Genomic DNA, 25,972 nt, shown 5'->3' with positions numbered 1-25,972 from the left:
GGAAAGTTACGGAACGTAAATGAGCAAATGTAACATTCTTTTTTTCAATCTAACATTGTTTCGTCTCTATCAGTCGTACAGATTGACGTGTGAAAAGAACCATAATGATACAGCATTCCCAATGATGACAGTAATGTAGTGTTGCTATTTAATGCTGAAGGAGGGAGGTAACACATAATTTGTGTGTGAGACAGAGAGGGGGATAATTGGTCACGTAAAAGCAGAAATCGAAGTATGGCTTGTCTTGTCACTGAAAGCATCAGATAAAGATAAACTAGCTTTCAGGCTTGATTGTCGAAACTTTTTGCTGGGCACATTCAAGATGATTGTGGAAAGGAGCCCTCTGAAGTACAAACTGGTACATGCTCTGTCAGCTTTGGACCCCAGACTAGAAAAGAACAATTCAGAATTTACTCAGACTAGGACGAATCGCATCCTACAAACTCTGCATGAGTATAACAGAATATCTGTTTCTGTAGCTAAAAAAGCAAAGTGTCAGTTTATGTCTTTTCTGTACTGAAATTCAGAGAATACGAAGAGAAGAGGGGCAGCATCAGGTTAGATGACTTGTTTGCAAAGGTAATGTTCAAGAAACAAAAATATTCTGATTTGTGGAATGTTGCGAAAATGTTTAATTTCATTCCACGGCAATGTCTCAGTGGAGGGTGGGTTCTTAGTCAATAAGACACTTATGGTAGTAAACCAAATCGAAGATTCTCTGGTAGCACAGAGGCGGGTGCATCACGCAGTTATGTATTATGGAGGTGTAGAACCTGTTCCTGTTGATCGAAGAATGCTTCTCTCAGTTTGTTGGGCTTGGACACGTTTTGATGAATACCTTTAAAAGAAACAAGTCAAACGTGCAGAGGAAAGTAAAATCATAGGTGAAAATAGAAAACAAAGTGCTGAACTTAAGAAATTAGAAGCAAAGAAGAAACATATGGAATTATGTTACGAACAGGAACAAGACGCTCTCGTAGAACAAATTCAAGAGCTGAAAGCAAAACAAGATTCTGTTTAAAAAATGTAAATGTGAGAACTAACATGACTCAGAGTTGGGTATATTAGGACTTAGTGGCTCAGTGGTAGAGCGTTCACCTCTGGTGCATGGGGCCCTTGGTTCGATCCCAGCTCACGCCAGGTGAACTTTGTGGTGGACAAACCCCGTGAACCGGTTTTCTCGGGGTTTTCCCATTTCCTCCCACTTTCTTCATTCCACCACTTCGTTCATTTCTTATCATCACCGTCTCCTTTAGCCTAGACAGCATAAGGGTGGGAAGTAAAACTTAAAGATTTCATTTCATTTTATTTTAGGGCTGATACGAATATCTCGCAGGGAGAGTTGGCAATGTATTCTTGACTGCATGTTATATTGCTTTTTATTATTTTTTCAATTAAAAAAGTCTAATTTGCAATGTTAAGGAAGTGGTACTGTATCATACAGATATTATTATATACTTACATGTTAAATTTTGTGTACATGACAATTACTCATATTGAATATAACAAATATGGAAATGGTAATTAAAGGAGTGTGTTGGACGAGTATGGGGATGGAGGAGGCCATTAAAAAAAACTGTATGATAGAACTTATCCCGCATCTTCCCATTTATATTCAAGAATTTATGTCAGGGAAAACAAGAATTTGTGTCAGAGAAAGTCAGGGAAATCCATCTTAACATTTCTGTGGAAACCCTGTTTAAGAATTTGAAATTTTTGTCACTTCTGAACGTTATCTCTCGTCAGATGTACACATTTTTCCAACGTTGAGCAGTACGGATGCCCGAAGAAAATTTTCTAGTGAGGAGTCCATTCCATGATTGCTATATTCCGTCTGGTATTTAAAATACATGGTTTGCTATATTACGTATACATTTTCGTGAGCCTGGAGGAGGGCCGAACCCCACCCTGCCCTCCCCTTCGGGCGCCCGTGTCGAGCAGTGATTCCATTGACACCAAGAGAGCTTCCTTAGGAATGTATTTTAACCACTGGAAAATCCCTGATACCGCAGCGTTTTGACATGTAAATTAACATTCACGGAGAATGTCCTTTATTTACAGAGACAACCAAAAATCGGTAGGAGCGAGTTCTGGTGAGTAGGGACATGAGACACCACTTCAAAGTTGTTACGAAGAAATTCTGATGTAAAAGTTCCCGAGCTTCATGAACATGGATGGAAAAGCACACATGTAACCTTCTTAGACCATTTTGTTGCAGTACTTGAATGAGGAATATTTTCAAAGCATGTTCGTAACGTCACTGTGTTGCCCTCTGGAATGAATTAGAATTACGCATTCGCTATTTCAAAACTAAGCCACCATCAGTTTCTGAAAACTGGCGATAACCCGAAATTTGATGGCGGGGTATCTTGGTGCTTTCATTGTAACGACTGTCGTTTCGTTTCAGGATTTCGGCTGAATCACTACGCCTCATTCATAGTGACAGCTGACGAAAAGAAAGCACCAATGATGACGACATGACGTGTTGCCATTGACTGACACATGGCTACTCGCGCATTTTCGTATCTTCATGCAGAACTAGTTCAACTGTTTCCATGGAAATGCTAAATCGTAAATATCACGCACACCTAATCAGTGGTTTCCCATAACTTCCTTCATTAGCGCGATAATGTTTTCGGTACGACTTGTGCCTGGTCGTGTCCTCTTGAGTTCGTTATTAAACTACATTCTATCTTCTTTACACTTTCGCTCCCACTAACGCACATTTTTGCATCCATTACACCTTTACTACGTGTCTCATGGAGTTGTTGATGGGTATCAACAGGTGCCACACCAAAATGGAGATGGAGAATCGCACAGGTTCTTGCACACTGACCATCGTCATTTGTATTATCGAAAACTCTGCTCATTCTAACAGCATCTATAGGAAAATTAAGTGCTGCACTGTGCTGCCTTCTATATCATAGAGTTGGAAGTAAGAAAGAAAAAGTAGAAATTAAACTCTCTTCATATATTATTGTTGTAGTGATATATACTATGAAGCGACTCGTCGCTTAACTCTCATAACATTGTAATATATCACAGTATAATTCATATTACTGTAATTTTTATTTTTATCTAGGACTCGATTGATCGGCGTGGTTTGCTTCGAATTGTTCAAGAAGATCTTGAGAGATCCCGCCGGCGTCGTACCCAACAGGAAAATCAAAATGGCGTGAATACATCACTACAGGTACATAATATTGGAATAAACATTTATACTTGGACGATACTTCCGTAATTTTGGTTCCTAAACTTTTTCATATTAGTTTACGGTAATGCAGTAAATAACATTGGAAGTTTAAATCAATACCAGCGGTATCAATAGAAAATAACACACAAAAGCAGTAGAAGCTAACTTTTGTAGTTGGTTTATAAAATCCCATTTAACTTTATATGTAACTATATAAGCAAAGATTTATGTAGCAAAAAATGGTAACAGCCTTTAAACAGCATAGTCTCTCAAAATACATTGTGATAAAGTAGAAGAAATGATGCAAAAGCTTGCTGACATGTAAGTTGAAAAATTGGTACCATTTATATACGTTATAAGTGAAATACTAAAATAATTACTGTTAGACACACACGTTATAGTGTATATCATCAACCACTATCAATCCACTTCTTGATGAATATCTCCTACTCTTCTTCAAAACCATCTATCGTAGGCAATTCTCCTCTTTGCACCGCAGTTCAACTTGATTTCTTCATACAACCTTATATGAAGCAATCTTTTGGTATCCAGTCAAGGTTGCTTTTCTCCATATGTCATCATTTGTTCTTGCAGAAGGGAGGCAGAGTGCATGTATATTTATCTGACTTTTTCAGAGTCAGTCAATAGTGAAGAAGAATCAGTTATTCTATCTTCCTATTATGTATGGCTTCCAAAAGTGCACAATCCCAATATTCAACCTTCATTCGATTACATCAGGTTTTAACCATCCAGCTTAGTTACTATCTAAGTAGGTATATAAAAAACTTAGTGATTACAACAGAGGTTTAAAATATATTGTTAAAAATAGCCTTGATGTTAAACAACAGTTATCATCACTTGTAAATGTAATGCTATTTTGCCTGCATCCATAGATGTTATTAATACGTCCCCATCCATACCGTTGGAATCTATTATCAATAGCACAGGATCAATGGCGAAGACATTTTATCACTTACACGTGATGAAAACACTCTTTTACAAATATTCGAACAATTCAATAATCAGTATCCTAGGTCGAAGTTCACTCTCGAGGGACGTGAATCTGATAATTGTCTTCCTTTTTATTTATTTATGTTATTATATATATATATTTTTTTTTCTGATTACTGGGGCGCACAATAAATTCATAACGAAAGTGCATCGAAAAAGTCCCACTGCAGGCGCTACTTACTTACATACATCAACAATAAGCTCGTATACCACTGTATAAGGCTAATATTTGAAAGAATTTCTTTCGTAGGGTATTACTAATTTGTGATCGTGTAAGTTATCTGAATGATGAAATAGTTTTATATCAAATAGGACAAACGAACGATTATAAGTTGCGCACCTTACAACAGTGGTTTAATCAGACACATAGATCGGTGCAAGTTCCTTAAAAAGCTATTCCTAAATCAACAAAAATTTAGATAGGAATTCCACATTTTTCTCAGTTATCGACAGAAATTCAACTTATTCTCGCAAAGCATAACATCTGCTTCCACTATCCCTTCAAAAAGTGTAGAAAAGCATGTCATCGACTTTAGAAGTTACTTTATTAAATCTATTAATAAGTTAGGTAGTTATCTTGTTGAGTGTGAATGTGATTCTTCATATGTATTGGTCAAACAAATGCAATATTAACACCCGAGATAAAGAACACATTATACAATCAAAGAAATCACAAGAAGAGGGTAAGTGAGAAGTAACATTGCACCTAAAGCAACTTGTACATAATATAAGACAGGTTATTGTAATAGTCAGGGGAAAAAAAAATATAGAATCATACTTTATTCATAAATATAAACTGGCTTTAAATCTGAGGTCTTCTTTCTTTCTCTCTCTTTCTCTCTCTCTCTCTCTCTCTCTCTCTCTTTCTTTCTTTCTTTTTCTTCCATTGTGCTCTGCTTGTTCTTTTAGTATCCGTTTTTACATTATGCCCATTTGGTGATATGTATTCCGGTTCCCATACTATATTTCCCTTATACGTTTTTTAATCCTGGTTACCTTACCACTGAAGACGGATTTAGCTTACTATGATACGTCTGGAGAATATTTACTATCCCTTGACTTGTCGGTGCTGCCCTCATATCCTTTCAAAACTTATATTGCATTGTCATATCTCGTTAGAATTGTTGGAATGTTGTCTTTTCAATACTAAAGACATTAAAGATTTCTTTGTAGCGTGTAGTGAGAAAAATAGAAAGTAACAAAAAGTGCGTATTTTATCGTACTTTGGTAGATCAATGTTTATAGGACTATATATCGTAAACGAGATCACGTGAGATAATTTCCTGTGCACGATATGTAAGTGCATCTATTACCTGTAAGTTTTGAAAATTTCATTACTTAACTCTTGTTAATCAGTAAGAAGTGAGACATCATTATATCTGGATTACTGCGGTGTGTTATCAATCTGGGAAAAAAAAAAAAAAAAAAAAAAAAAAAAACCTAGTAGAAAGATCTTAAAGTACTTTTTTCAACCAAACTGTTTCGATTTGTTTTAAAAGCTAAACAGTGACAAATGTGACATAATTTTCTCTGCTCTGCGATCTTTGCTATCGCAGTTCCTACGGAGTGCTAAGTTGCCACATTTTTCTGGCGTGTATTTAATCGTAGTAGCTGGATCGTGCGAGAGCGGTATGTTGCTGGAAAAGTATCCATCGTTTGATTCAACTATTGGTGTTAGTGATTCGCTTGTTTCGTTACATGTTATTATCACACATCATTTGCGAAGTTCTGAAAAGTCAGTGAATATTAAAGCCCGGGTTTACTTGATGGAGAGAAAGATTAGGGTGTAAGTAATTGTATATCTCAACCAGTGAATTGTACGTCCGAATTTCTTGGTGTTAGTGAGCAAACTGTGAAACGCGTTACAAAAGAACAGCGTGAAAGTCGGGAGGTGTCTTCTCCAAAGAAAAGTTCTTGTAGGCCAGTAAAATATATATTGGATCAGCTTGTGCAAGGTGTGATTAGGCAAAAAGTCCTTGATTTTTATGCGGTTCGATAATTCCCTACGGAAAGGCGTATTTCGGAAAAACTGAAAACCGAAATAAATGATTTTCCGGATATGAGTGAGACATCTCTGTGTCGGTATATTAAGAAAATTGGTTTAAATATAGAGAACTTAACAAAAAAAAAGTTTTAATGGGGAACATAGCAGGGGGATTCCTTCTTGCGAAAAATTATATTTTTGCGTAATAATAGATGGACAATATATTACACGGATGAGTCATGGTATGGGAGCAAACCATTCGAAAAAGTATGAGTGGCAAGAGCAGATGAGCTGGATACTTCAAATGAAGCATTCAGTTATCATAGGGGGACAGTAGAAGTTAATGGGTGGAAAATTGGAATTTAGAACATCATCTGGAGATAGGGAAAAGAGTGATTATGTGTCACATTGGAAACTATGATGGATTTTTGGCAGATGCAGAGCTATGCTTTATTGGGCGGAAAGAGTTTTCAGATTATCATTCAAAAATGAACGCCAAACATTATGAAAAATTGTTAAGAAAAATTAACAGCCTTTCGACAAAATCAGCCATTGTTAATAATCAGTGTCCATGTCACACCCTGATAAATCCAGTAACGAAAAACCCATTCATGAGCTGGAGAAAGACCACTATCATTGAATTGACTTCAAAATGATGATATTCACATTCCGCCAAATTCTTTATCATTTGATGACCGTACAAAGGCTGGAGTAATTGAACATTTTAGACCGTACTTTAAACCGAGGGAACTACTTCTGGATAGTGTATTACGTACTGTACCTGACAAGGAAATCAAACTCTTGTGGCTGCCCGTTGCACATTGTGAATTAAACGCAATTGACCTTATTTGGGCATTCAAATATAAAGTTGCGACAAAAAAAAAAAAAAAGTTCCAAAGTAGCTGATACCTTGCAGTTCTGCACCGATTCTCAGCAGAGCGTGCCTTCTGCTGTTTGGAAGGATGCAGTGGAACATGTTCGTAAACTGGAAATTGCATATACTGATAGAGCTAGAGCTCACTGTCTCGAGATACAAATGGAGTCCAGGAAGATAGCAGCAGCAGCAGTGAGTCAGGAAGTAACGATAGCAAATGAAATAAATAGATTAGTAGATTTTTGTATTTTTTATTTCGATCTTGCATTGAGATACGTACATCCACTGTTATTATTTTTAAGATGTTATGAAAGGTTATAAGATTTTAAATACTTACTTTCCTATTACATTCTTACGAAGTACGCTCCGCGCTGAAAGCTTTCTTAACGTGACAACACAACACGAGTGATCTATGCAGGGTTGCCGCAGTTACTGCATGCTGTTTCTTCATGTAAGCGCGGGATATGTAAAGTTTGCGCTGCAACATGGGTCTCTGCTTACCGCACAGAATATGTTGAAATAAACAGTTTTAAAGAATAATAATAATACTAAACCCTTTTTCGTTAAAAGTTCCAAATATTTGAAACACTGGAGTTGCAAAATTTCGAACTGTGTTCTGTACGTTTTCTCTATCTACCACGGTAAAGGACATCAAAGCATCATACATTTATTTTAATTACGCAGAAAATATCAAGTGATGAAAAATTGAATTTTTCACAATTTACAGTTAATGGATGCATCTACATATCGTACGCAGGAAATTATTTCAAGTGACCTCGTGTTGTGCCCCGAAGGTAAGCGTGACCAAATTACGATTTACAGGCGAAGGGGCACACCAAAGAGAAGACGTAAGTTCTTAGAATCGTACCCAATGGTATGGCGGTAATTCTCCAAAAAGAAAGAATTGATATTAATTCGTTTATTTGAAATTTGGTTAAGTCCAGTACAACAAGAAACACAGAGTTACTTCTGTCGCCGGAACGAGATGGTGGCGAAAAGTTAGTACACGCGCCTCAGCAACTTTCACACGGGGAGCGTTCAGCAAAATAACTGAAGTAAAACTCTCGGCTGATCTGATAAGAGGGGGTTTTTATACACACCATTCTTCTGCGTAATTGTAGCCTTCCAGCTCGATCCGGTCGACAGTCACATTGACACGTGTATAAGGTTAATACAGAATTTCATCATAGTCAAACATATTCTGATTAATTAAAAAAAAGAAATTACCAAAAAACCCATATTTGCTGATATTTGCATCATTCGTCCATCACCTGATGTTCCAATGTTGCATCACCTTTGACACTTAGACATTGTTCACTGATCACCAGATGGTTTACGCCATAGCTTCGCCTTTGACACTTAACTATCACTAATTTTCCAAATGAATGCCAATGTTATTTTATCTAACAAATTATGCTTAACCTTTCACACTTCCTTTAAATGATAACTATATTTGATACTGTTCTTAAAATTCAACTATATACTGAAATCCATCTCAAATATATATACTCTTTGTAATATATTCTTTATTATATGATGATTTAATACAAGAAAATTAATATACAAGGTTTAACAAAAGAAGATGTACCCAGACGAGAAAAGCGTGGGGGTACATCACCTCCATCCCACAAGAAAAAAAAGTAGTTAGACTTTTTTTTTTTTTTTTCAGTCACTCATCGTCCTTTTGTGCGTGGTAAAGCTCTCCTGGGTTTGATTCCGGATGTGGGTTCAGTTGTTTCCTCCGTTTCGACTAAACTGGTTTCGCTCTGTGCCAGTTGACTCATACTTATTGGGGTCACTTGAGTTTTCTTACGATCTGAATGAATACGATTGATTATTGTTGAATTGAAACAAATAGATTTACAACAATCATCGTCAATGCACCATTTTTTCATTACCTTAAAACATTTACTTCTTTTACAACAACACAATATACCAATTAATATGATTAGACCTGCACCTACATAAGCAAACGTAGAAAGTTTATTCACCTGTGTAGAATGGTGTAACTTCCATTCCTGCTCGCTTATGGCTCTTTCTACTTCATGAATTTTGTGAGATGCCAATTGCAAGTCATTTAAGTTGTTTATTGTGTGTTTCTGTGGAATGTCTAATTGAATATTATCAATACTAACGGTTTCTCCGTGCAATTCACAACATTCATATGTCAAATTTAATTTTGGCACGATGTCTTTGTTTGTGATGTTAGTCGTGTAGGTGTTCTGTGATTGTATCAAGGTTCGAATACCATATCCCTTACAATTAGGTTTTAAATACAATTTACCAGTGCCATGTAATATTATGTTATACGGTTCCTGATTCTGACATAGTATAGTTAATTTTTCTTCAGGAGGAGTTACAAACAACCATTCATTATTATCCAGTTGTGTCCAAAGGGTTTGTTCTAAATGAACTATCCGTTTGTTACAATCTTCTGGTATTATACGTGTATATTGTAACAATCTTGCTTCACACTCATCGTGTAAATGAGTGGATAAGATTGGATATGCTTGCTTACAAATATACCAATTCGTTTTTAGCTGTTTACACAACGAAAATTCATGCTCAGTTAATTTTGCATAATATTGTTTCGTATTATCAATTATAATATATTCCTTTTCAGGTTGTATATATATATGAATTTTGTAGTAAAATTTACTAATCGTATGGGTAAAGGTAACACATGATACACATCGAATTTTAATTGTTCAGTTAGTGGCACACTAATTACATATCCTAATATGTTTTCGTGTAGAAATACATTTAATGTCATAATCTTTAAGAGAAGATATCCATATGAGACACTCGTGGGGAACGGTAACGAAATTCCTTGTGGTAAGGTGACAGCATTATCTCGATAATGTCGAAAAATTTCAGTGGGTGTGATTATATGTGGCTGTAAAATTCCTTTTTGTCCATTTATTATAGCTTGTAATATGAGTTCAGAATTTTGTCGTATTTCCATTACCAATTTATCTATTTTTTGTATGTGCTCATTAAGGGTTACTCGCATTTCTAAGGTCATATATGCCTTAGTTAATTTCTTTTCCCGTTTATTTATTTCCTCTGTTAAATATTCAAGACTACTTTTAAGTTGTTGTTCATTTTCCTGAATAGTGGTTAGAGTATTATTCAATGTTTGTAAGGAGCTTTTTACAATAATCATTTGTTCCTTGCTTAACTTAAGAAAATCGGTTTGTTCTTGTTCTAATTTACTAATTTGTTCTGTATAGTATTTGGCATCGTCCTCATCAAGCGTACCAAATAGAGTTTTACTAAGTGTTCCCACAAAACCAAATAACGACCGTTTCACTTGATGTTCAGCTTTATGTTCAGTTATCTCGCGAATTAAAATCTGAATGTCTCGAATGGATTTGATCTTCTGCATAACCCCATTGTCGAAAGTAGAGGAGCAACTTGTTTTATTTTTCTTTATATATTCATTTTCACAAAGTACCTTTGTAACCTTGATATATTTTTCTACCATTTGAAAATTTTCATCAAATCTAGTCAAATTAACATACGTTATGAGTTTCCATTCGGTATTATACAGCTGGGTGAAACCTCGAAACTCGTAATATAAGCCAGGGCTTTCGGGAAACCGCTCTAAGCGGGCATTCAATCCGGCCGTAATAGCCGCCACTGCTTGTAGCAGAAGAAGCATGATTCGCATCATCTGAAATGAAGGACAAAAGGGTCCTGTAGATATTCGTTTGTTTATTAATTTATCTAACCTTCAGGGTACGGTTTTTCTTTTGTTGTATTACACAATTTACACCATCAACATGTACTACTCTGTACGGCCCAATCCTGTGCGATGACAATTTTCGCGATGGCCACGTCGTACAGTTTCGTCATACAATAGGACCATATCCCCCTTTTTGAATAATTGTTTTTTTTATATCCTGATCATAATATTCTTTACTTTTTTCTTTTGCCTGTAAGAGATTACTTCGAGCTAATTTATGATTCCTGCAGTTTCTGTTTCAAGTTTTTGACATATTCTTCCAGATTATAATTTATTTCATATGGTTTTTGTTGTAATACTCCAGGAATATTCGCGGGTCTTGCGAACATTAATTCGTGGGGAGTGAACCCCGTAGCATTATGTTTACTTGTATTTATGGCAAAGATTGCATACGGTAGCCACTGATCCCAATCTGTTTGATTTTCTGACACAAAATGTCGCATGATTTGTACTAAATTTTGATGCATTTTCTCAATCGAACCATTACTTTGAGGGTGGTATGCTGTAGTGTATATTCTTTCTATTCTAAGTAATTTACAAGTTGTGGCAAATATTTGACTTAAGAAGTTTGATCCTTGGTCTGTGAGTAATTGAGTTGGGATTCCAAATTTGAGTATGACGTGTTCGACAAAGGCCTTACTAATTGTAGTGGCGTCTTGTTGCGGTATGGGAACTGTTATTACATATTTTGATAAATCATCCTGGAATGTTAGGATGTATTTATTCCCTGATATTGACGGTGTGACAGGCCCTACCACGTCCATTGCACAGCGCTCGAAAACAAAGTGAGGCGTTGTCGTTACCACCATGGGCATTTTCGTTTTGTGTTGCATATTTTTGTTTTTCTGGCACGAACTACATTGTCTAATATAACCTTCAACATCTGCTTTCAAGTTGGGCCACTCATCTAAGCTAATATTATTTAATGTTAAATATTCTTTTATTTTTTCATACGTTTTCTTAGTTCCTACGTGTCCTGCTAACGGTGAATCGTGAAATTCAAGAAATATTTTATTTTTAGTGTCTGAACTTAATGTGTTACTAATCTTATTCCGTTCCGATTCTTTTTCTTCTTCTTCGTTCTTTTCTTTTTCTCCTACTATTAGGATCCTACTCAATGTGTCTGCATTTTGGTGTTTTTTTCCCGGGGCGGTATCGAATTTCATAACAGTATTCGTCCAGTTTAATCCTCCAACGCAATAAACGCGAGCTCGGTGTAAAATTCATTGAAGGGGACGGTGATATGTTAATATGATCGTTTTCCGACCATATATATATGGTCTAAAAATTTTACAAGCCCAAACGACCGCTAAAAGTTCTTTTTCAGAAGTATTATAATGTTTCTCCGCTTTATTTAAAGTACGTGATGCGTAAGCTATTGGCCTATCGTTGCCAATTTCACCCTGAGACAAAATCGCGCCAATGCCCCCCCCCCCCTGGCGTCGCAGCTGATCAAAAAATCTTTTGTAAAATCAGGATATGCTAATACGGGATAAGAGGTTATTTTTGTTTTTAGAGTTTCAAACGCTGTTTCTTCATTTTCTGTCCACTGAAATACAGTATGTTTTTTAAGCGACGCGTTTAATGGAGTGGCTATTTTACTAAAATCCTTTACGAATCTTCTATAGTATGAACAAAGTGAAAGAAATTATTTAACTTCCTTAATTGTTTTTGGACGCGGATAGTTTACTACTTTCTCAACTAATTTTGGATTAGGTTTTATTCCATCTTCTGAAAGAATGTGACCTAAGTAGGTTACCTCCTTTCGCAAGAATTCACACTTGTTGGGTTGTAATAACAGATTATACTCTCTAAATCTTTGCAATACCTCCCGTAGACGTTGATTATGAGTAGGTAAATCGGTACCATAGACAATTACATCGTCGATATAGACAAAACATTTGATAGTATTGAGACGGGCAAGAACAGTGTTCATTAACCTTTTAAAAGAACTGGCTGCATTTTTTAATCCGAAAACCATTGGGTTGTATTCCCAGTGGCCATCAGCCGCTGTGAATGCTGTTTTTCCCTTGTCTTCTTCACGAAGAGGCACTTGTAGATACCCCTGGGTACAGTCGAGAACTGTAAAATATTTTGCTCTGCCAATTTGATCTAATATCTCAGTGATGTTAGGCAAAGGAAAATATTCACCGACAGAAATTGAATTCAACTTTCTGAGATCCAAGCATAGTCGTACGCGTGGTTTGCCACTAGCATCGAGTTTTTTCGGTACCACTAATAATGGAAAATTCCAAGGACTACGACTTGGTCGAATTATGCCATCATCTAACATTTGTTGAATTTGTTTTTTTAATTTCTTCTTTGTAGATCTCAGGTATTCGATAATTCTTTTGAGTTATTACTGTATTTTTGTGTTGTGGGAGTAGCTCTATACTATGTTCTGTTGCTGTGGTATGAGTTAATTTATCTCCAGGGAGGAGAAAAACGTCATGATAGTCATTGCATATTTTAACCACGCTGTCCCTTTCTTCGGGATTTAGGTGATCTAGACGCAATAACTCATGTAATTTTTGAAGACGTTCTTTCAGTGGTTCACTCTTTAATGATTTTAAGTTGGTTTGAATGGCCAATACCTGATTAATATTGTTAATAGGCTCTAACTGTATTGGTGCGACATCTATAACAATTGGTTCTTCATTCGTATTTCAAATACAACCTATAAACTCATTATTTCGGACCTCTGTAATGGCTTCTCCTAATATTACATTCGGTGAAAGATGTTGTTTAGGCACCAAACATATTCCACTACACGTTGTCGGCAATTTTACAAGCTGTTCGCAACGTGCAGGGATGCAGATTCTCAAAACCTGTTTACCTGCATCCTTACAAAATGAAATATCACAGTTATTTTTTGAAAAGAAGTCTAATCCTAGTATGCCTTGACAATCGGATGGCAACGTAATCTTGTCACTTACAACGTGAAATTTATGCCTTAAAGTCGTATTTGGTAAATTTAATGTTAACATAAGCGTTCCTTCTGTACCATAGAATGTATCTCAGAGGGTCACAACTTAGTGTCATTTCGTTATCAACACTTAATTCTTTTCTAAGAGCTCAAATTAACAAAAACGAAAAACAACAAATAAGAGGCATTGGTCTGTTAAAAGACGAACTTGACTCAGAAGTTCATTTATGGGCACATTAACAAAATTATCGCTTCCCGTAAGTTCATGTATGCAATCATGTATGCAACCCGTGAAGCGGAGGGGTTGAGCGGGCTGCCAACTCAATCCTCTTACTGAGAGTTTCTCAGGTTTCTCACCGCGCCCGGACTTGTGTGACCTACTCTAGATTTCAGCGTTATAGACCCCTGTGTTTAAAGCCTTGTTATGCTAAAATGGCTGTCAACTATTCCATACATTATACCTTGTTTTAATCGTTAAAGTATTTATTACAAATTGGTGTATATTTAAGAGCTTTACGTGTAACTAGGAAAAAGTTATGAGTAAAAATGTACTCAAAACTGTGTATTTTTTAGCCATTTTCATAAACTAACCAGTTTCACATGATATATTTCAGAAACGACGGGCCTCTCAAAAGCGCCATTCACACAGTTCAACATGTGATTATTACTGATTGCAATGAGCAAGTTTGGTCATGTTTACTCCTTTCATCTCCATACAAATACCGATATTGTGATCCCATGCGATTTCCGAATCTAACAAAGCTGCAGGCATATTAAAACTATTTAGATAAAATATTTTATATCTATAAAACAGAAGTTAGTGTAATGTTGTAATATTGCAAATAATAAATTATATATTTGATCAGAAAGTTCCGAGCTCTTTCGCGGAAAAAAATCTCACTGCCAGCTGATTCCCTTTGTGCGACGTTGTTACAGAATTCGCCTACGCAGGAGACTAACACATCACCAGTATGGGAGAGGGGCTCTCTCCGACTTCGCTGTGGCAACGCTGCAGACCCTCTGTTGCCGGACATTCTATCTCTTGTGAGAAGAAGGCGAGCGTGATTTAACAGGAGAAAAAATATGTAACAAATTCTACTTTTAAAAAAAAAGCGCTGTGCATAATTCTATAAACATTTTTTTTTTTTTAAGAGAATTGCACACATATAATCGAGCATACATTTTTAAATAATTGCTTTAAATACTTACTTGTTTATTCGTCCGAATCCGAATCCAGTATTTCACTGTCACTACTACTGCCATCCGAATCTTGTGTGTTGATTATAAAGGGTTCCAAGGCAACGTCCAAATACTCTTAAGTACTGTAATAGTGATCTTCTATTTTTTGTACGTGACGAACTGCATTTCTCCATACACAGACGGGAACATTTTTAAAGGCATCTTTGCAAAGAACACACACATCATCGACACGAAACGTTTTATTTTTCTTTGCAACCTCATTCTTTATATAAGACCATATCAACTCTATAGGGTTCAATTCGCAATGTGCCACAGGGAGCCACAAAAGTTTGATTGTTTTGTTTTCAGTATTTCGCCCAATTGTTTCTAGAAGACGTTCCTGCTCTTTGAAATAAGGCCTGCCGATATTCAATAGCACACTTTTGTGAAGTTCACTGAAAGTTTGAACGTAGTACGGAATAGGAACTTTATTTTTCTCCAGCCATTTAATTATGTCGTCTTTTTTCCATCGCATAGTTGGATTTCTAGTTTCAGGATTCAGCATAGTATGATATGGTGCTTGATCTAAAACCACGACTGATTTGTCCGGCAAAAGCTGAATGATGCGTTGAAACCATTTTGTATAGTGCTTGGCGTTCATCTCGGAATGGTAATCCTGAGTTCCCTTTTTTCCAACAAAACACACTTCGGCTTCATCAAGAAATCCCTCCTCGTTGCCAATATGCAGCATAATTATTCTCTTCCCAGCACCGGAAGGAGTACGAATGCCCCCTCTCCAACCCGAAACCTGTTGAACAGCACTCCGGTAGTAGTCATACACTGGTGTGTCTTCTTCTGGTAGAATTTGCTCTTGCCATCCATACTTGGCAGAATGGTTCGCACCGCACCAAGACTCATCGGTGTAAAAGACACTAAAATTATTACGTCTGAAAAATTTCAACAACCGTAGAAACTGATCCCTTTGCCCAGCAATCTTATCACTTTCCATTAGAACTGGTTTCTTGTTAAACTTTTTATACCAAAATCCCAGTTTTCGCAACACACGCCATAACGAAGTTTCACCCATTTCTGGAGCATCAGTAAAGTCCTTTCTTATCTGTTCCAAGAGTTTCTTTACCGTTGGATACTCTTTTTGCACATAAAATTCGTAGAGCTTCCGGCGAATACACCCTTGAAGGAATTCGTCTATAACCAACTTGTTTGACGGCGAACCTGTTTCTCTCGGAGATTCTACGACACTATTATTGCGAAACTCACTTGAAACACGCTTCACAGTTTTTTCAGACACCTTTAAGCATTCGGCAGTTCTTTTGACGGATTGGGAGAACGAAAATTGTGGAGCATTGTTTTGTTTCTCCAAATCAAAAATGATCTTGCATTTATTATAAACTGTTTCTCGAAACTTCGAAAATGATGCTTTTCCATTGTTTATATTACAACCTAACCAAAAAAAACACACAAAGATAAAAAAGAAATCACACGAGAAAAAACAACGACACGAGAACAAACACAGCCACAATTTCTGTTTCTCGCGCGGTGCGCAACGCTGACTCATGAAGTTCCATGCGGCAACGTCGCAACAGCTGAGTGGTAACTGATCGTAAAAAATATGACTATTTTCATATTGTAATTTCGGACCTTTTGTCTGTATCTGAACTAAAACTGTATACGTTGTTAATATTGCCATTCAATGGAGCGTACTTCAGTGCTTTCCGTTCTTCGCTAATGGAGTTACGCGCAGAGATCGGTACATGTAACAAAATAACTTATTGTACATTAACTATAAAATTAATTTTAAAAATACTACTGCACTTTTGTTTAGTATACTTTCGTTCATATTCAGTAAAAATTTCATTCTTGTATTGCAAAAAATAACTGAGATATTTTTCTTTAAACTTCAAGGAAACCAATTTATTGCAAAAAAAAATACATTTTTAAATACATTTTTTATTTTATAACCTAAAGTATTAAGCAGAGAGTTGCAAGCAAATAACCTGTTATAGTAAACACTTCAGTGAGTAAAATGGTGCATATCTCATGTCTCTACCTTAACTTGGCTCGAAGATATAGTTGTTTGAACCCAGGGGTCTATAACGCTAAAATGGAGAGTAAGTCTCCGCGATACTGCGAGTATCCGCACTCGATTCCATCCAAAACGCGGCCACCAAAATTATTCCTGTTGTGCCCCGAAGGTAAGCGTGATCAAATTACGATTTACCGGCGAAAGGGCACACCAAAGAAAAGACGTAAGTTCTTAGAATCGTACCCAATGGTATGGCGGTAATTCTCCAAAAAGAAAGAATTGATATTAATTCGTTTATTTGAAATTTGGTTAAGTCCAGTACAACAAGAAACACAGAGTTACTTCTGTCGCCGGAACGAGATGGTGGCGAAAAGTTAGTACACGCGCCTCAGCAACTTTCACACGGGGAGCGTTCAGCAAAATAACTGAAGTAAAACTCTCGACTGATCTGATAAGAGGGGATTTTTATACGCACCATTCTGCTGCGTAATTGTAGCCTTCCAGCTCGATCCGGTCGACAGTCACATTGACACGTGTATAAGGTTAATACAGAATTTCATCATAGTCAAACATATTCTGATTAATTAAAAAAAAAATAAAATAAATTACCAAAAACCCATATTTCCTGATGTTTGCATCATTCGTCCATCACCTGATGTTCCAATGTTGCATCACCTTTGACACTTAGACATTGTTCACTGATCACCAGATGGTTTACGCCATAGCTTCGCCTTTGACACTTAACTATCACTAATTTTCCAAATGAATGCCAATGTTATTTTATCTAACAAATTATGCTTAACCTTTCACACTTCCTTTAAATGATAACTATATTTGATACTGTTCTTAAAATTCAACTATATACTGAAATCCATCTCAAATATATATACTCTTTATAATATATTCTTTATTATATGATGACTTAATACAAGAAAATTAATATACAAGGTTTAACAAAAGATGTACCTAGACGAGAAAAGCGTGGGGGTACATCACTCGTTTCCTAGATATAGTCCTATAAACATTCATCTACCAAGAAAAGTACTATAAAATACGCACTTTTTGATTAATTTCTAGGTTTCTCTCACTACATACTACAAAGAAAATGTGTGTGTCGAAGTATCGAAGAGACAACATTCCAGGAATTGTAATTAGGCACGACAATCCAATATAAGTTTTGAGTAAATGTCAGGGCAGCACCGGGAATGCAGGGTTCTATTGTTATGAAATAGATAGTAGTTTTCCCGCGGGAGGCTAAATTAGAAACAAAAGTATTATTATTATTATTATTATTATTATTATTATTATTATTATTATTATTATTATTATTATATATTTTAAATTTGAATTAACCTTTTATCCGCGTACGCAATTTTATATGCAAACACGTTTATTAGAGCTTTTAGATGGGTAATACTTCAGGAAGATCTGTCTGAAGAATTGAATAGAATGTCAAACCTAGGATGTACGAACGCTTACGGTCCTATTATAATATAAACAGGGAAACAAAAGGCTCACATAAAGGGGTCTAAAAAAGTTGTACAAACACGTTTGTTCCCCATGGTTCTCATTTCGTTGGTATCAGGAAATATCATGCAAAGTAAAGAAAATAGCTGGAATACAAAAACTTAAGTTAGCTTTCAGTCCCCCTAGAAACATCGAACAACCTTTATATCATTGTGAGAAATATTTCGTGGACAAACGCTGACGTTTCTATGTACGAAGGACCAAATGAATGATTGGAACTAGGATAAAAGAACACACTAAAGTGTCCCGTGAAAATAAATAAAGCTGTACAAACATACAGTTCTACACCGGGCCACTACTAATGAAATTAACGTATGTGATGCTTCCTTATATAAGAAACACACACACACTGAAAAAGAAATCTTGAAAAGGCCTGGAATACGATAATCATCAACTACATTATCATCATCATCATAGCTATTTTGCCCTTATTGAAAGGTCATTTGCTGCAACGAGGAGCTTCCATGCTCCACGGTCTTTCTCTTAGCCTTCACGTACGATTTCACTATTTTCATATCGTCATTCATTGTAGTCTGTGTCGCCCCCTCCTACCTCTCTTTCCTGCCACAGTGCCTTCTAGCACGTCCCTCATGATATAGTTCCTTGTTAGCCAATGTCCGAATCAATTTCTCTTCCTCCTCTTAATAATATTGTTCTTTCCTCCCCCACCATTTCTAACATCCTCTCATTCTTCACAGCTCTCTCAAGTTTTCTAACATCTTATTGATTTCCTCTTCAGATTCTGTATCAAGCATCATATCATCCGCAAACCGTATACACCTAATCATTCTATCTCCTACTGAAATGCCATTTTCATATTGTAGGCTCTTTTTCACTATTTTCCAGGGGTGCCCACAAGGGGGGGGCTATGACGCAAACTGCGTCATTGAAATATTTGGGGGGGTTAAAAATCTATATAAATCTGTTTGAGGGGGGGTAAAAATTCATCGAAAAGATTTTTTCATGGAAGAACACCTACGGATAGACAATTGGGGGGGTTCGTCATGGACATAAGGGGAGGTGGGCACCACTGCTATTTTCTACATGGATATTAAATAATGTAGGCGAGAGACAGCATCCCTGTCGAACTCTCCTTCCAATTGTAATCCCCTCTGTCATTCATTTTCCTATTCTAACACTTACTTGTTGGTTCATAAATAAGTTTATGAGTCTTAGATTTTTCCACTCCAACCCAACCTTCTTTACAATTTCCAATCACAATTCCCAATTCATGCTGTCTAAAACCTTTTCTAGATCAATAAATACCAGATACACCTCTTTCCCTTTTTCTGTGAACCTTTCACCGATCCCTCTTAATAATCAAATTACATCTACTGTGCCCTTACCTCTTCTAAACCCAAGCTCTTCCTCCTCAACTTCTTAATTTGTTCTTCCATATAAACTTCTGTTCAGAATTCGAAGCAAATTTTTTGCTGCTTGAGATAGGAGACTAATAGTTCTATAATCGTCACATCTCGTTGGGTTCGATTTCTTAGCCGTCGATATCATGGTTGTCCTCAGGAAGTCTTTTCGCCACTCTTCTGTTTCATATATTGCATTGCAGAATCAGAACAATTCTTTCGTGCCCTTATCACCCATAATCTTAATGAATTCGTTTGACTTTGATATCGTTATCTATCCTGGTTACCCAATCTTGGATATAGCTATTTCAGACTTATCCCGAAGAATACTAAAGCCTTTATCAACCTTGCCTACTTCAGTTTCTACTTCAACAGCTAGGCACGTGACCTGTTCCTACTCTTACATAAGTCCTCAGCATATTCTTTCCATCTTTATAGAACTTCACTTCTCTTGCAGACTACCTTCCCATTATCATCTACTGCCATCTTAATACCCCCTTGTTTCCTTCTAAGTAAGTAAGTTCCATTGATATCATCTCCTTGTACATTTCCTCATATTTCTAAACTCTTTCTGATTCTTCCGTTTTCACATTTTCTTTCGTAAAACTTTTCCCTTGCTCTGTCAGTTTCTCTTCGCAACTCGTTGTTTAACTTCCTGTACATTTTCCCGCCCTCTTCTGTATCAATTTATTTCCACGTCTTCCTTTTCCTCATTTTCTGCAACATCTGTTCTGTAACCCATTGATTGTTAGCAGTTTTCTGTTCGTGGTAAACTACTTCTGCAGTCTGCTGTATGTAAAGTTTTAATATGTTCCCACCGTCTGTTACTACCTGCAGCTATCATTTCCTTGTTTGAGTTTTTTTCTTCGAATTTATCAACGAAAAGATTTCTTACTTTCTTGTTTTTCAACTTTACGGTATTCAAAGTTGAAACATTAGACCTGAATTCAAAATGGCCTATTTCTAGATGAAACTCGGGATATGGATAATTCGGGTAGGGGTGCACCAAATAGTGCAATTGAGCATCATGGAGCAGTCATCTTTGGTCAAGCCGTTTCGAGAATAAGAGGGTGGTGCGGCACTTCTGCCTAATCCTGTATATCGAGTAGTTCCAGTGATGCAGAGTGTTTCAGCGAGTGTTCCTAACAACAGATAGTCCGTACTGGAAGCATAAATCAAATTAACACTAAAATAGTGGGACGAAGTACATAGGAGTGTGACAATCAATAAAAGGCAAATCATTCAATCTTTTTGGGGATGATTTTTATTCATTTACTAGCTGTTATGCCCGTTCTTTGAACAGGTAAGATAAAATATCTATGTAAACAAACTGAACAACGAAAGAACAATTAAACATTTCTAAAATTGAATTTATTTAGTGTGAATGCACATCCGACAAAGTAGATGTGTTTCCATTGGGATGACTTTAATAGTAAACACTGTTTATACTCAATACAACCATTAACTAACCTGTTTTTAACCAGAACAAAACCATCTATTACTAAATTGGATTATTTTTACAAGGGCGATCGGTATCCCCCCCGTAGGTGACCCCTGGCTCGCATACAATAATAGCTGAGTTTGAAAGTCATCGCTAATGAAAGTGTCACCATTGATCTCAGCGACCGCGAAAACTATGGATTTGACACTACTATCGGTCATTTTGGATTATTTTTACATGTCTCGGTAACTCCCTTTACTATGGTACCCGTTCCTTAGCTCATAGGGACTAAATTTAAAAGTAAACGCATTCTTGAGTTTCACCATTGAGCTCAGTGACCCTGAAAACTATGGATTTCACTAATAGCCCTATTGGTCATTTTGGATTATTTTTACGTCTCGGTATACCCCCCCCCCCCCCCCCGCAGATGCCCCCGGCCCGCATACAATGGTAACTGAATTTGAAAGTTATCACTAATGAAAGTGTCACCATTGATCTCAGCGACCGCGAAAACTATGGATTTGACACTAATATCGGTCATTTTCGATTATTTTTTTTACATGCCTCGGTATTCTGCCCTCCTCCTCCCCTGGTAACCTCCGGCCCGCATACAGTGGTAGCTGAATTTGAAAGTCATCGCTAATGAAAATGTCACCTTTGATCTTAGCGACTGTGAAAACTATGGATTTGACACTAATATCGGTCATTTTGGATTATTTTTACATGTCTCGGTATCCCCTACTCGCAGCCGAACGGGTGAATTTGGAAGTTAATGCGATCGGATTTTCACCATTGATCTCAGCGACCGCGAAAACTATGGATTTGACACTCATATCGGTCATTTTCTACTTCTTTTACTTGTCCCGGTAAATGCCCCCCTGAGACACCCTCTAATTCAAAATTTAAAAAAAAAAAAAAAAAAAAAAAAACGCGTCGTCTTGGTCTGGGGCTTGGACCAAGGCACCCGTGCCCCAAATTTGGTAATTCTCTGTCGACTCGTCTGGTCCCCAAACTGCACACAAACACAAATTCACTCTTCATTTTATTTATATTAGATTAAACTTATTCAATCAAATAAAATGTTCAGCAAATATAAATATGTATATAAATTATTAAAATCACATGCTACTAATGTACGTAACAAATTTTTAAATATTAGAATCAGAACAATACAATAACATATCAAACATAATGTACATAACTTAAAATTAAAAATTACAATCAATGATCTTTTTCTTCTGGAGGTAGGTACATTAATCCTAACTTCTCAAATACTGATTCTTCTGTTGGTTTCGGAATTATGTAGCAGTCAGTCAGCGTAATCCTTCCCTGTTGTACAATTCCAGCAGAGTGTGTGTGTTTACTCAAATTCCTTCTTTGTTTGGAAGCCAGCAGTCTCATAGACCTATTAAACATACCAGATCTAGTGAAATGTATTAGAGCAGGTGTATACTCTGAATATGGAGCGATAATTATATCTATTCTTCGGTACTTTGTTCTCATATAATGTTCGGCAGGTAATACTAAATCTTCTGCTTTCAAAGTCTCCAACCTGTCATGTTATGTCACTGTCTTGACGTACAATACAGCATTCATGCCGTAATTCTTCATATAAACTTATGGACTGTGAGCTGTCTGTCCATACTCCTTGCTCGGTTGCTACATAAATTGATGCACCAGTGATGTCTGTTTTTGCTCCTGACCTCCCTTCTCCGCAATTACAGAAGAAAAACTTCTTCTAGCTCTTTACTGGTGGGTAACGTTCCCATTATAGCCGACACGTTTCCACGTAAACTGGCTATGCTTAGGCGTTGAATCAGGAAACTTTTTGCTCGATTATCCCTTGATTTAGTTGATAGACGGTGGCCGATTTCTTTTATAAATTTGAGGCCTCCTTCTTCCCAAGAACCACTAGACTCAATTACTATCGCGACAGAGCATTAGTTGTCGAGTAGATTGCTATATTTATTCCTTTTCTCTTTTGCTCTTGGTGCAGCTAGAAGTCCACCTTGTACTGAGGCATATTGTAGATCGGAGGGGACATGGGTGTCTGAACATGTGAAGTCCCAAATCAATGCCTTTCCTTTCTTCTAAGGTACTAGTGTCATACCATCGGGTCTTTTTCCATCAGATCGGCTGCATCCAATCGGTTCCCTCACTGCTGGGAGCCCTGCTGATATTGATGTTCTTAATATTATATAATTTACACTTGAATGACGTGGGTGTCTCTCTGCGCTGCTTTTGCACGACAAACCGTGTAATCCTTTTTTTTTTTTATCTACAAAGGTGTTACAAATGGGCAGTGGTGTCATCATCATCATAGGTATTCTGCCTTTATTGGCAGGTCACTTGCCGCAGCTGAGAAGCTTCCATGCTCCACGGTCCTCCGGAAACCTCTTCGTCTTCGCGTATGATCTTTCTGTTTTAATATCATCCATTAATTGTAGTCTCCTTCGCCCCCTCCCTCTTTTTTTCCCACCACCATACCCTCTAGGGCGTCCCTCATGATATAATCTCTTCTTAGGCAATGTCCCAACCAGTTTCTCTTCCTCTTCCTAATAATATCTAAAAGTGTTCTTTTCTCACCCACCATTTCTAACACACTCATTCGTTTTCCGCTCGACCCAACTAATTCTTTCCATTCTTCTCCACACCCACATTTCGAAGGCTTCCAGTCGATTTTCGTCACCTTTACGTAATGTCCACGTTTCCGCCCCATACAGTACAGTACAACACTCCACACGAAGCATTTTATGAGTCTTTTTGTCAACTCTTTATTCAAGGTCCCACAAAACAGACTTTTCTTCCTCCTAAAGGCTTCTTTCGCCATTCCTATCCTTGCTTTTATTTCACGTTCGCACTTCATGTTGTTACTAAGAATACTACCCAGATATCGAAAACTATTCACTTGTTCTATTTTCTCCCCTCCTACTTTTACATTTGAGACAGACCCCTTCGTTCCAATCACCATGGCTTTTGTCTTTCTAACATTTATTTTCATCCCATATTCTTCAAAGCCCTTTCTCATTTTTTCTAAAATTTTATTGATTTTCTTTCCAGATTCTGCAAGAAGCGCCATATCGTCTGCAAATCTTATGCATCTAATCATTCTACCTCCTACCAAAATGCCATCATCATCATGTAGGCTCTTTTTCACTATCTCTTCTAGATAGTCATTAAATAGTGTTGGCGAGAGGCAGCATCCTTGTCGAGCTCCCCTTCCAATTGCACTCTCTTCCGCCAATTCTTCCCCTATCCTAACACTTACTTGTTGGTTCATGTATAGGTTTCTTATGAGTCTTCTATCTTTCCATTCCAACCCTATCTTTGTTAGAACTCCCAACAACAATTCCCAATTCACGCCTTCAAAAGCCTTTTCTAGATCAATAAATACAACATACACCTCTTTCCCTTTTTCTATAAATCTTTCACCGATCGCCCTTAATAATCCAATTGCATCTCTTGTACCCTTGCCTCTTCTGAACCCGAACTGCTCCTCCTCAACATCTTTATTTGTTCTTTCATATAACCTCCTGTTCAGTATTCGGAACAGAATTTTTAGCTGCATAGGATATGAGACTAATGGTTCTATAATCCTCACATCTCTTTGGGTTCGATTTCTTACCCATCGGTATCATGATCGTTTTCAGAAAGTCTTTTGGCCATTCTCCTGTTTCATATATTTCATTGCATAGTCGCAACAATACTTTCTTTCCTTGTCTCCTATATTTTTAATGAATTCGATTGGTATGTTATCTATTCCCGTTGCCTTTCCATTCCTAATCTCGGATATAGCCTTTTCAAACTCATCCCGAAGAATACTAAATCCTTTATCATCCTCTCCTACTTCATTTTCTACTTCAACATTTAGGCTACACGGTCTATCCCTACTCTCATATAAGTCTTCAACGTATTCTTTCCACCTTCCTATGACCTCATTTCTCTTGCTGACTACCTTCCCATTCTTATTTTCTACTGCCATCGTAATACCCCCTTGTTTCCTCCGAAATTCCGTAGATTTCACCTCCTTGTACATTTCCTCATATTTCCCAACTCTTTCTAATTCTTCTATGTTCTCGCATTTTCTTTTGTAAATCTCTTCCCTCGCTCTGTCTGTTTCTCTTCGTAATTCATTATTTAACTTTCTGTACGTGTTTGTGCCCTCTTCTATATCAACCTGTTTCCACATCTTCCTCTCTTATTTTCTGCAACATCTGCTCTGTAACCCATGGTTTCTTAGCAGTTTTGTGTTCGCTGTAACCTACTGCTTCTTCTGCAGCCTGCTGTAAGCAACGTTTAATATGTTCCCACCGTGCGTTACTACCTTCGCCTATTCTTTCCTCGTTTGAACGTTTTTCTTCGAATTTTTCAGCGAAAAGATTTCTTATTTCCTCGTTTTTCAACTTTTCAGTATTCAACACTTTGTTACCTACTTTTCTTCTGCCTACATTTTTCAGTTGAATATCTACTTCGGCCATCACAAGATTATGATCAGAGAAAATATCAGCCCCGGTCTTCGCGTTCTTTAAGCTATTCCAATACCCGTCCTGAATCATAACATAGTCTGTCTGATATCTTCCGCCGTCTATTAGTGATTTCCATGTATATCTTCTTCTCTTGTGCTGATTGAACCAAGTGTTCCAAATTACTAGTGAATTCTGTCTACAGAAATTCACCAGTCCCT

At 37.0% G+C, this 25,972-nt stretch overlaps 1 protein-coding gene across 2 annotated transcripts in view; it reads left to right on the top strand.

Annotated features, from left to right (window-relative positions):
* LOC145686316 (uncharacterized) overlaps positions 1 to 25,972 on the top strand; it is a 245,840-nt gene that overhangs the window by 145,287 nt on the left and 74,581 nt on the right. For both annotated transcript variants that reach the window (XM_081759515.1, XM_081759514.1), the window contains one exon: positions 3,083 to 3,193. In XM_081759515.1, the coding sequence (XP_081615641.1) occupies positions 3,083 to 3,193 (111 nt within the window). The remainder of the gene's footprint in view (positions 1 to 3,082; positions 3,194 to 25,972) is intronic.

Source organism: Thermobia domestica, chromosome 5 (assembly GCF_964235325.1).
Source record: "Thermobia domestica chromosome 5, izTheDome1.hap1.1, whole genome shotgun sequence".
NCBI classification, from domain to species: domain Eukaryota; kingdom Metazoa; phylum Arthropoda; class Insecta; order Zygentoma; family Lepismatidae; genus Thermobia; species Thermobia domestica.
Note: the sequence above shows the minus strand (reverse complement) of the source record. Positions and strands in the feature narration are given on the sequence as shown.